We start from the raw sequence: 12,488 nt of genomic DNA, 5'->3' as shown, positions 1-12,488 counted from the left end.
CGATGCAAAATCCTATACTGTGGAGTGTGGATGATATTTTAGGTTTCATTTAGAGATTTTTGTTAATTTTTCAAATCTGAGTTTAGGCTATATTGAAGTCTCTTTGTCTTAATCCTTGCACTTCCAAAAAGGTATCACAGAAACATAAAACAATATATATATATATATATATATATATATATATATATATATATATGCATAGAGATGTTAACCCCCCTCTCCTTCTAGGTACCACCTCATTTCTCTCCTCCACTTCACAAACAAGCTTCCCAAAGTGACTTTGTGTACACAGGGGCCCTGAGTCCCGTGCTTGTGTTTCCTCTTCCACCTGCTCCTTTCTGGTTTCTGCCCCACCGATTCCACTGAACCAGATCTTGCTCAGGTCACCAATGGCATCTGTTTGCAGAGCCCCTGGGACAGACTGTTGGCACCTGTCCTGCAAGCACGACTTTGACCTTCTTCCCTGCAGGAGTCTGTCCCCGTGTGTCATCATGCTTGTGTGTCCTTTCAACTGCACTAGCCACTCCATCACAGACTCTCCTCTTGCCTGACCTTCAAATGTTGAGGGTCTGCAGAACCACATTTAGGTCCTCTTCCCGTTGTCCTCCCTGCATAGCAGTGACCACATGCACTCCCTTGCCCTCATCCCAGATACGCAATAAAGAATTTCAAATGAATACCACCCGCCCCCAGGGCATTTTTTGTTCAGTCTAGACCCTTAAGCCCAACCAGCAGCAAGACCTACGTAAGTAAGGATCTCCCAGGGACCCTGCAAAGGATGTTTAGCTTCCCTCCACCCCACAGTATTTGTATTTAAAGTTTCTAAGTAAGAACATCATTTTCCTTTACATCTTTTTGAGTTCTATACAATAATTGAAAGCTAAAAACTATTTTTTCTCTCTGTAAGTCTCTTAGTGAGACTGAATGTTTGGAAACAGAAGTTGTCTCGTTAGATTTCCTGAGCTGTGCTTCTGAAAGGTGATTCTGCAATCTGCCACACCGACACTCAGTTTACATAGGAAATTACTGAATGAATGAATAAATAGATAAATAGTAACATCCATTCTTCCAGTTGGCTTTGAAAACAAGTACTTGGATTTAGTTTTAAGAGTAAACAGACTCAGGGACCTGGGTGGCTCAGTCCATTAAGAGTCCAGCTCTTGATTTTGGCTCAGGTCATTTTCTCAGGGTCACGAAATGGAGACCCTCCACTCTCACCCCTGGCCTGCATGGGGGTCTGGGCACAGAGCCTGCCCAAGATTCTCTCCCTCTCCCTCTGCCCACGTTCCGCTGTCCCCATCATACTCTTTCTGTCTCTCTCAAAAGAAGAAAGAAAGAAAAGAAGAAAGAAAGACACAAAACCAAAAAAACAGACTCAAGAAGTTGTCTTTGATAAGAATTAATTATGAAAAATGCATATTTAATACATTGAAAAGATGAAATGTTTTCTAAATTTTAATACAAATTAAAGCAAATATTTAATATGAAAATATAAATATAAATACGATAAGTCACAAGAGTGAATGAAGAAGAAAGAAAGAAAGAACGAACGAACATCAGGGCAGTCATCTCTTAGGGACAGGTGATCCTGAAGCTGGATTTTTTTTTTTTTTAAGATTTTATTTATTTATTTGACAGATCACAAGTAGGCAGAGAGGCAGGCAGAGAGAGAGGAGGAAGCAGGCTCCCCGCTGAGCAGAGAGCCCAATGCGGGGCTCGATTCCAGGACCCCGAGATCATGAACCAAGCCGAAGGCAGCGGCTTAACCCACTGAGCCACCCAGGCGCCCCCTGAAGCTGGATTTTAAACACGTTCTTGCTTACTACTACTCAGAACACACTTGGCGGAATTAAAGTCAATAAATTCTGACATGAAACCAGGAATGACAGCCTCTTGCAGTGACCAGACATATGTGTGGGGGTCATATGGCACATTCGTCCCCGAGAATCATTTCAAGGTGACCCCAGGTCTCCATCCTTAATTCCTAACCTACTTTGCAAGCTGGTGGCTGAAGACAAGGAACTCACGATTTCCGCTCTGACGATTCCCCAGGCGCAGTCGCTGTCCTTCTTCTCTTCCAGGAGGAGAGGAATTTCCTGGAAGTACCTCTTTGGGGCGGGTGTGGGGCGGTCCATTCCCAGGGCTAGCTCTCCCCACCGCCCGCCCAGCAAACAGGTGTCCAGATCTTGCCGCGGCCAATGGAGGCCAGAGCGCAGCTGGTCCAGCAGGGGGCGCTCCAGGCAGCCGAGGCGCGCTCCGTGTGCAAGAGGTTGAAGGTCCGCTGGAGCCGCTTGTGAAGGACAGACCTGGCCTGGGCCTCCCGCCGCTGGCTGCATTCCACCATCTCCCGCGGGAATCTGAAGGCTTTTCAGTCCTGCAGACCGAAGAAAGGGGAGAGTCTCCTCATCTGGCCCAGAAGCACGAAGTTCTCCCTGCTCACCAGTGCGTGGCTCTGAGGCAGGACATAGCCCTGAGAGCCCCCAGGGCCTCTTGTGAGCACCCCGAGGGCGGGGCGCAGAGGGCGCAGGAGGACCGTGGGGAACATGAGGCCTCCAGGCCTGGCCAGGCTGGGCGTGCAGGGAACCTGGGAGCCGAGGTTCTCTGTTTGCCACATAGCTTTTCAATGGGGAGCACAGAAAATTTCATTTTCTGAACACTCGTCTCTGCTTTTACTTCCTATTTTTTGTTTTCCTTTATGTAGTCTCCATATGGTCTAAGAAGATGTCATCAAACTAGACTATGACTTTCACAACAGAAGCTTATTTTCCCAGTAAACTTCCGATGGGTCCATCTGCGTGGATACTTACCAGTCAAATGAGAGACATCTTTGTCCTAAAGACCGAGGTGGTGCAGGAATGTAAGGACTCATGCACACACCCCGACATACATACCTGTTTTACTCTTCTTTGTGTGAGGAACAAATCTGGCCTTGATTCTGCACTAAGGTTTTACCCTCCTTCCCTTACACAGGGAGATGGGCTCCTTCCTCTCTATGGATTTGTATCTTGTTAGGTACTGATCAGACCAAGTATGGTACACAAGTTCTCTAGAACCAGGACTGAGTTTTATTTACTGTTATATTCACAACAAAGTCTTATGGTAATGAGTGAATGGGTTTCTCTGATGTTTCTCTTCATTCTAGAAATAACTGGTGCAGATCCATGTGGTTACGGTTCACGGGGACCTCAAGGGCAAGACTAGTACAGGCACTGTCCTTTCTTTCTGACATTTTGTAACCTGTCTACACTGCTCCTAGGCTGTGCCAGTGCCCCCAAGAGGAAGGCTGATTCTTGTCCGGGACGAGGAGGTGTCAAAGTTCTAATTCCAGATGACTGGATTTTCCCAGCAGCACCTCACTGACAAGGTAGTTATCACCCCTACTAACATATTTCTTCTGGAGTGACTGAGTGTCCTCCGCCCAGGCTCTCCTGGACTCACTCCCAGACGACAGGCTCACCATGTCCCTCAGGATTCTTCTAGATTCTTCTACCGTGCAGGAGGTGGTTTCCTTGTTAGCAAAGCACTTACTGCCCCTAGATCCTTGCCCTTGCCCCTGGAGTATTTGTGTCGGGAACCCTCTCAGTGCTGACCTCCTCCTCTCCTGACCAGAAGAAGGTGTCTACAGCCCTCAGATGCTGAGGGTGAACATTTTCTCCAAGTAGAGGAAGGACCTGATTATAATCACTTCACCTTGAGTAAGGGAATTTATTTATTTTGCCACCACAGCTCTTACTTTCCAGTTTTTTCATTTTCTTTTTTTTAAAGTAAGCTCCACACCCAGCGTGGAGCCCAATGTGGGGCTTGAAATTACAGTCTGACCTCAAGACCTGAGCTGAGATCAAGAGTCATGGATGCTCAACCGGCTGAGCTACCCAGGTGTCAAGACTGAAAAACAGCCATCCCCGACTCTCATGGCTGACTCCCATCCATGACTTGTTAATCTCCCCTTTGGAGGTCAGTTACTAAAGCAGAGGACACCTAGTTCTGAATAATTTTGTAGGAAGAGACAAATAATATCCTCATATATCGCTGTCAGCATTAAAATAAGACTAGAGCTACAATATTCAAGCTGCTCCTTATGGAAGATGCAAGGCAAGGGTTCATCTAAGCGCGTGCGTTCCGTGAATATTCACGCTCTTCTGTCATAATTGCTAAATCTGTTTTACTCCTGAATTACGCACAACTCACTATTGCTCCACGGATTTCCATGATTCATATTGTATTTTTCAGCTGATTTTGACCAATTTTTTTCTTTGCTTAAAATACTAAGAAAGAAAATGCCTGACCCATCTACCCATTCTCATTTTTGAAGAAAGTCTGTCAGTCTCAGTCATTCCAGGAACATTTATTTTATCCGTAGTCATAGATAATTTTTTGAAGGATTGAATGAGTTATCTATTCCCGCCTAGTGAGTTCTTAAAGCCGAGCAGCTCGCTGATGTGCAAGTTAGTAAGAACCAAGACAGGATAAACCATTGTAAGTAATTAAGTCATGATTTACACTAACTACAGTATTAAACACAGTAACATAATTTGCTAGAACATCCATTCCATGAAATCACTCAGGAAAAAAATATGGCATAAAAGGGCAAATTATGCCCAGAATAATGAACCCCATTATTCCTAGATCCCATGCAATATTCTTCTCCAAGTCAGACACACTGACTTCTCTTACTCATGCTCCCACCCGCTCCAGGGTGGTCTCTGCTTATGCATCCCACCAAACGGACTCTCAGGAAGGTCAGCAAAGGCATCTGTGTTTCTGACATCACACGCAGTTTCAATCCATATCTTCCAGGAATCCGCTGATGGTCTTCGAAGCACATTTACGTCCTTAAAGACACTCACCAGCATCCTCTTTTATCCCTGTGCTGTATGGCCACGAGTCCACCTTCTCCTTTGTGGCTCTTCTCTCCCCTCCCTTCAATGGTTGAAGAGCCTCAGAATCAAGTTTATGTCTGTTTCTCACACGACACGGTCTCCCTGAGTGACCACCTCTGATTCTGGCTTTGCCTGCTCAATGTGGACCTCAGCCATGGCGTTTCTTGTCAAGATGACAGCTCACCAACCCCTGACACTGGACATACGTGCCTTCATGTCTGTCAGTGGCCTGTTGAGGGGTCTGCAGCTTTTCTGTGTACTTCCTGAACTTCTCCGTTCTAGCAGCAGGTGAGAGAAGTCACGTCCTTTCCTTCTTCATTAGAACACTAGGTAGGAGGATTGTTTTCAGATTCCCATCCCTACAGCAACCAAAGATGTAGACATCAGGACTATATTTATTATCTCCTATAGCCTAAGGGCAACATGCAAGTTGTCTTAGAGAAAGTCAGTTGTTATTTCCAATGTTAATGTAGTATGATGGTAAATGCATTCTGCCGTCTAATTTCTAATTAAGTTGCACAATTAGACCGGGTGTGACTCTTTGAAAACACTTTCTGTAGTAAAAGTTCCACAAAGAAAAACATTATAAACTGATTATATATTAAAAATATATTTTATTATATTCTGCTATGTAAAGGTGCACATAATATTATAGGAAAAATCTGAAGCTTATCAATTTTTACATAAATAAATATTTAAATAGATAAATAGACACGAGTAAGGTCATCTGTAAGCGACTACTGCTTGTAGAGTTGACATGTTCTGAAAACACTTGACAAATTGACCCTGTTCATGTCTTTGCGACAGCAGAAATGAGGGTCTCTGATACGGCAGAACTCCAGAATGTGTGATGTTATCAGTGAGAGGGAATCATTTCCATGTTGAAAGGGGTGTCACTTCCCACTCCTTAGTCTCTTATGCAAGGCTGTTGATGCATACAAGGGTTTCATGATCTCTGCTCGGACCATCTCCCAGGCACAAGGGCTGTATTGCTTCTCTTGCAGATAGAGGGAGATTCTCTGGAAGTAGTTCCTCAGGATGGAGTTCCCACTCACCAGGGGCGTCTCTCCCACCCCCGCCTCCTGCAGGGGACAGGCTTCCAGGTGGCCCAGCTGCTCAGAAAGTCCTGAGCACAATTCCTCCAGGAGGGTCGTGTTCCAGGGAGCAGGTGAGGCCTCTGTGCAGAAGAGGTGGAAGGTCTTCTGGTTCGTCACATGGATGACAGAGAGGGCTTGAGCCTTCTGCAGCTGCTTGCCGTCAAACACCTCCTGGGGGAAGCCAAAGTCGTTTGCGTAGTTGTCACAGAAGCTAGCAGATAGACTCTTCATTTGTTGCAGGAGCATCAAGGCCCTCCAGTGCAGCAGGCCGTGGTCCTGAGGCAGGTCACATCCCAGAGAGCCGAGGGAGTGGCAACTGAGCACCACCAGGGCCCCCAAGAAGGAATAGGGCAGGGCCATTGGGGATTCTGCAGGTGCTATTGGCCTGGCTGGGGTGGGCACGTCTGGGACCTGTGGCTCTAGATTCTCTGAACATCTTCTCTTGTGCGTGAGGCTTAAGTAGGGGACATAGGAGTTTTCAATTTCTGAACGTTTCCCTTACTTTCTACTTCTCTTTTTGCTTTCCTTACTACACTTTCTACTTGGGTTTAGAGCATGGATTTCTCAACTGTTTCTTTTTCCTATTGCTGTCTCCTGTCACAGTCTTTCGAATATTTATGTAATTGAACCTTCCAACAAAACATGGTAACACGGATCTAGAGTCTATATTGTTATGTATTTATAGCTCTGCTTTATAGATTGAAAAAGGCAGAGTTCATTTTACTCTGTTTAATTCAGAATTAAGATTGACTAAAAATTTCAACTGAAAGCTAAGTTTTGTTTTTTTGTTTTTAGATTTTATTTATTTGACAGAGACAGAGAGGTCACAAGCAGGCAGAGAGGCAGGCAGAGAGAGAGGGCAAGTAGGCTGAGCAGAGAGCCTGATGCAGGCCTGGATCCCAGGACCCTGAGATCATGGCCTGAGCTGAAGGCAGAGGCTTAACTCACCGAGTCACCCAGGTGCCCTCAACTGAAAGCTAAGTTTTAAAGCTATTTATCCTTCACTGGATATCTAAATTTGATTAGTGACTTCTAATTTTTTACTTATTTAAATAGAAATGTAAAAGTGAGATGCAAAGTAAGAGTTTCTAGAAAGACATAATAATTATATCAATGTACTTAAATATTTAGAATCATTCCAAATTGCTATAGCCAATGAAAAGTTAACTTATTTATTGGATTTTTCTTTTCAGTGTACTGTATTTTAATGTGGCCTCAATGAGAAAATGATTTTGACTTCACTTGCAGCTAGATATTCATCATGTTATTCTCAGAATATTTTTAAATTTAGCACTAGATAGGATTACTGATGCATTGAGTAAGTTTCGAAGAACTAAATTGTAAAGTACAATCTATTTGTATTTATTTCCAAAGCCCGCATCACAACAGGGGTCAAACATCAATGATGTCCACAAGTTAGCCAATGGCAGCTCAAAGTAAGCAAAGATCACCTGTCCAGGTAAGATTCTGAGGTCCAGGAAATGATGGAGAGACACTCCTCCACTCCTATGTTATTCCTGGTATTCCTAGGTGTGGCACTATCTTGCGACATTTCATGTATCTTCCACAAATTCCATGACTGTGATTCTTGTGTAATACCCAAGAAAACCCAATGACAGACAGTAAGTACTGAGCACTAAGGTTTTGTTAGACCACTCCAAGGTTGAGCTTTATGGTACTACATACCTTGGCATATTGAAGCCTTGTTCCCAGCCCTAAAAACTATTTGTTACATTGTTGGAAGCAATTGGAACAGGTGTTGCTTCCGGTGTGGGGATGCTGGTAATGGGGAGAGACCATGCAGCTCCAGAGCAGGGAGGATGGGGAAAAACTCAGGACCTTCTGCTCACTTTTACTATGAACATAATTGCTCTGTTTAGAAAGTGTGGTTTTCAAAAAGTACATAAGAGCCATGGACATTGCCTTATTATATTAACGAGTCTGTTCTTTCCAGGAAAGAGCTCTTTTTTGGCCTGGAGGAAAATCTCCCATCAGGGACAGACTTCTACATACAACACGAGCCCGTGTGCACACCTGGTCACTGTCTAGCCCACCTTGCTCCCTGGCTGGCAGCCTTTCCTGTAAAGACTGTGACAGACCACAGAACAGCAGCCTCCTGCTCCTGTCTCCTCTCTGCTCCTGCCACTGTGACATCACTGCAGTGGGGACATTCCCTCAGGTCAACACTAGTCACCAGGAGAAAAGAAAACAACAAGGCTTCTGCTAGCAGAGTTTCAAAAAAACCTGGAAATTTCAAACAACTAGTGTTCTCCTTTGTGGCTTTGTAATTGGAAGTAAAAGGGCCAGACAGAAACCACAAAGGAAAAGGAAGCAGCTGTGTGAATGGGCAGGAGAGGCTCCTGAGAAGGGAAGGAGGAGGGGAGCTCACAGGAGGTTTCTACACTGAGGGAGGGGGAAACACTGTGACTGGAGAGTGAAAGGATGGGATCTCGGAAGGCATGGAGGAAGGGAAATGTGCTGTACCAGAACATATCGAGTATGCGGACATAGGTACAGTGTATAGGTATACATATGACATTATTGTGTATCTAATTTCATTCAGTGGATAGGCCACCCGTTCCCAATGGGTGTTTTTTTATTCCCAATGGTATTTTGGGGGATCAGCCATTTATAGTCAGTTACAGGGAAAAGGTTAAGAGAAGATCAATTTTTAGGGAAAACATAAGAAAATATTGCCCATCTGTTAAATTCTCACTCAATGGAAGAAACTAGATGCTTTGAAATGTGCCACTTCATTATTACAACAGCTCTAGGAATATTTCCACCCCACTTTACATCTGGGGAAACTGAGCTGCAGAGAGCTCAAGTGAGGTTCTCATGATCAAACAAGGAGATGGAAGCAGAATTCCAGATGCAGGGCACAGTCCTATAGTCCATGTCCTAAATTCCTGCCTGAGGTTCCTCTTGGGAAATTATGAAACTTCCCCTCTTCCACACGTCCTGGAGATCATTCTTCCCTGGTTGCGTCCCACCTGCACTGGCTGCCCCATCTCTGTTCCCTTGAGGGTCTCCCCTTCTCCTTCTCAGCCTTAGAAGTTAAAGGTTCTCTGAAACTTTAGGGCATCTTCTCATTCCACAGTCACATCAGATGGAAGGACTTTCAGCACCGTGCTTGGATTTCCAAATATGCAAGACACATTGCAATTTAATGTCTCCAGGACGTGCATTGTTGGAGAGTCCGGACTCACCCCTGCATCTCCAGTGGGAAGTCTGCTGGCCCCTCTTCCTGACTTCCCTCCTTCAGGCTCCTGGTCACAGAGCCCCTTGGCATCTACCGTCTGAAGAGGTAGCCTCAGACTATTCTAGAGTGATTGCTTTCCCCCTCCCTCTGCTGGCAAAGCCAGCAGATTTCCCTCGGCTCTTCACAGGGGCAGCCTAGCAGAGATTCCAAAAGTACAACTCACAAACCTGTGGGCTCCACTGACTAGGGAGGACTGGACGTTGTAACTGTCCAGTGGAAGCACACAGAGCCTTGAGCCATGCTTCCTTAACAGCTCGAGTTCCTACCAATGCCTGCTCCTGGAGAGTGTGATTGTCTGCGCGCTCCTTTTTCTCCTGGTACAAGTGCTGAGACTGGCCCTGGGACCTCAGCTGTGAGTGGATCTAAGAAGAGTTGTTGTTTTCTGTCTTCTTGTATTTGGGGGTTGTTGGTTTTGTTCTTGTTGCTGCAGCTGTGACGTCAGGAACATGTTCCAACTGGTTCAGTGTTGATCCAGAAACCAGAGGATCCTGCAGTACGTGAACACGTGAACAACTTCAGGCTAGCTCTGTCCTGTGGAGAGAGGCCCTTAGGGACAGTCCTGTCACAGACACATCTTAACCACAATGCTGAGTAACTTAACTCAACACATTGTATGGCTGAAGCAGAAAGAGGAGTCCTTAGAAAGATGGAACTCATGGCTATGTGACTTAGTGTTGTAGGTCAAGATTATCATTACCAGGTCCCTTTCCTGCTTTCTTCCTTTTTATCATTTCCCTTTCCTTATGTCTTCATTTGAATTGGAAGAGATGGGTCGCCTGATTTGGACTTGGACTCCTTCCCAGGCAGCCACTGTGTTTCTTCTAACTCAGATGGAGATGGATTTGCTGGAAGCACATCTTCAATGCCAGGACAGGGCCCTCAAACCCGTCGCAGGTACCACACAGGTTTCTGGGGTTCTGGCTGCCCCTGGAGCCCTGGGCGGAGTTTTCCCAGCAGGGTCGGGTTCAGGCAGCAAACGGCGGTGCCCAGTGAGGAAGAGGGTGAAGGCCAGCTGGAGCATCTCATGGGGGACATAGGTGGCCCGGGCCTCCTGGAACTGTCGGCCACGCACCATGTCCCAGAGGAGCTGTCCTGGGTCAAGGAAGGGACAGATGATCCTTCTTGTGTCAGAAGCAGCAGGTCCTCCTGTGAAGCTTCCCGGGGCCCGGAGGCAGCTCACAGCACAGAATGAGAGGCTGCCACGGGGAACCAGCAGGATCCCCGCAGAGGGGCTGGGTGCTGCACCTGCGGGCTTCTGGTGCCCTGGCGGACCAGTGCCCCGGCCCCCAATTCATCTTCAGTTCTTTCTATTCATGAGTCTTCAATAGAACAGGATAGTTTTCATTTGCAGAATGTTCCCGTACTCTTTTCATGCCTTTTCATTTTTGTTCCTTTCCTTTATATATGCTTTCCATGGATTAGAAGACATCGCCCATTTCAATTATTTGTTCATTTTTTCATGGAAGTTTAATTAACCCAAAGAAGGTAAATCTCCCAGATGTATGTTCTATCTATAGTCACTAGCTTCTGTTCTGTTCCTCCCCTTTCCTCAGCCACCAGGATGGTTTCTGGTGAGTAATTCAGTCAAAACAGCTGGTCCCCGTGGTCACAACCCTTCTACTTCCCAGCTTCATGGACCCTTTCCAGGCACCCTTTGCTATGATGCAATTCCTTGAAGCCTTTTTCAGCTTTGAAATAGACTCTTAACCAATATTCGCTCTTACACTACTGCCTTAGGGTCATTCCACCTTTGTTTGCAGTGTGGCTCTTTTCTCCCTTAACCAGGGGAGGCTTGAGGCATCACTCTGAAGTCCCTTTCTCTCTTACGTGCCCACTTCCCTTGCTGGGCTTTAAGTGAATGGAATGGCTTGTAAATGGCAGATTCAAAGATCCATTTTGTAAAGAATATTTGCACTTGGGTGGCTACCAGTGTGATGTGGAAGGTTACTAGTGCTTTTGTTTTTATATTCTGATGTGTCTGCTTCTTTTTCTGCTTATAGAATTCATATTTTACCTTCTTTCCATTCTACCTTTAAAATAACTGATACTACTTCAGTATGATTATTGTTCAGAGGTTGGTATCTCTACAAAACTCAAAGATACAGACAGGGGATTGGATTTCTTATGTCTGCCTTTACCCTGAGGACAACATCCACACTGATTTCTAGGAAGTTGATGCCTTACTTCTAATGTGAATCACAAAATAAAGAGTGAGTGAGTTGTACAATTTATTCTTTCATCAGGTTGTAATCAGACTTGTTTCCTCCTTCAATAAGAAACAAATGCAAGAATTTTTCTGTAGAAACATTTAATTAACAAAAAAATAAAAAATTAATAAATTAAAGCATATATATTTCTCTTAACCACAATGAAGGTACATCTAATATTATACAATGAAAAATAATTTACATCTTATAAATAGTGAAATACATAAATAGTTAATAGGTAGATCAGCATAGTCATATGAAAGCAACAGGTGTTTGTAGCACTGACTTGATGTGGCTTAATACTCCTGAACACATGTGACAAATTGATTTGGTTCATGTCACGATGACAGCAGAAATGACAGTTTTTGACACGGGAGAACTCCAGAGAGTGTAATGTTTTTAGTCACAGGGAATCACTTCCATGTTGAATTGGGTCTCACTTCTTGCTCTTTAGTCTCTTATGCAAGGCTGTTGATGCATACAAGGGTTTCATGATCTCTGCTCGGATCATCTCCCAGGCACAAGGGCTGTATTGTTTCTCATGCAGATAGAGGGAGATTCTCTGGAAGTAGTTCCTCAGGATGGAGTCCCTATTCAGGAGGGGCATCTCTTCCACTCCTGCCTCCTGCAGGGGACAGGCTTCCAGGTGGCCCAGCTGCTCAGAAAGTCCTGAGCACAATTCCTCCAGGAGGGTTGTGTTCCAGGGAGCAGGTGGGGCCTCTGTGCAGAAGAGGTGGAAGGTCTTCTGGTTCGTCACATGGACGACAGAGAGGGCTTGAGCCTTCTGCAGCTGCTTGCCGTCAAACACCTCTTGGGGGAAGGCAAAGTCATTTCTGTCCCTCAGGCAGGAAAAAGCAGAGACTCTCTTCATTTGTCGCAGGAGCATCAAGGCCCTCCAGTGCAGCAGGCCGTGGTCCTGAGGCAGGTCACATCCCAGAGAGCCGAGGGAGTGGCAGCTGAGCACCACCAGGGCCACCAAGAAGGAGCAGGGCAGGGCCATTGGGGATCCGGCAGATGCTGTTGGCCTGGCTGGTGTGGGCAC

The 12,488-nt window shown here is 45.5% G+C and overlaps 3 protein-coding genes across 3 annotated transcripts; all 3 read right to left on the bottom strand.

Moving 5' to 3' along the window:
* Window positions 1-1,952: 1,952 nt before the first annotated feature.
* Window positions 1,953-2,614, bottom strand: LOC116881033 (interferon omega-1-like). Its single transcript, XM_032880586.1, is given in 2 exon segments — window positions 1,953-2,225; window positions 2,228-2,614. Coding segments are annotated over 2 exon segments (660 nt in total).
* A 3,159-nt stretch (window positions 2,615-5,773) lies between these two features.
* On the bottom strand, window positions 5,774-6,373 carry LOC116880984 (interferon alpha-1/2-like). The gene has a single exon (XM_032880493.1). The coding sequence runs from the start codon at window positions 6,335-6,337 to the stop codon at window positions 5,774-5,776; it is 564 nt and encodes a 187-aa protein (XP_032736384.1). The 5' UTR covers window positions 6,338-6,373.
* Window positions 6,374-11,882: 5,509 nt separating this feature from the next.
* Window positions 11,883-12,488, bottom strand: LOC116880983 (interferon alpha-1/2-like). Its single transcript, XM_032880492.1, has one exon. It carries the CDS (start codon window positions 12,444-12,446, stop codon window positions 11,883-11,885), a length of 564 nt encoding a protein of 187 aa, XP_032736383.1. The 5' UTR covers window positions 12,447-12,488.

Source organism: Lontra canadensis, unplaced genomic scaffold (assembly GCF_010015895.1).
Source record: "Lontra canadensis isolate GAN:19392208 unplaced genomic scaffold, GSC_riverotter_1.0 scaffold70, whole genome shotgun sequence".
NCBI lineage: Eukaryota > Metazoa > Chordata > Mammalia > Carnivora > Mustelidae > Lontra > Lontra canadensis.
This window is presented reverse-complemented; position numbering and strand designations above follow the sequence as displayed.

Bases quoted from the DNA above. Each gene is read 5' to 3' on its own strand.
- LOC116880984 (XM_032880493.1), bottom strand. From the start codon at position 6,337: ATGGCCCTGCCCTATTCCTTCTTGGGGGCCCTGGTGGTGCTCAGTTGC.
- LOC116880983 (XM_032880492.1), bottom strand. From the start codon at position 12,446: ATGGCCCTGCCCTGCTCCTTCTTGGTGGCCCTGGTGGTGCTCAGCTGC.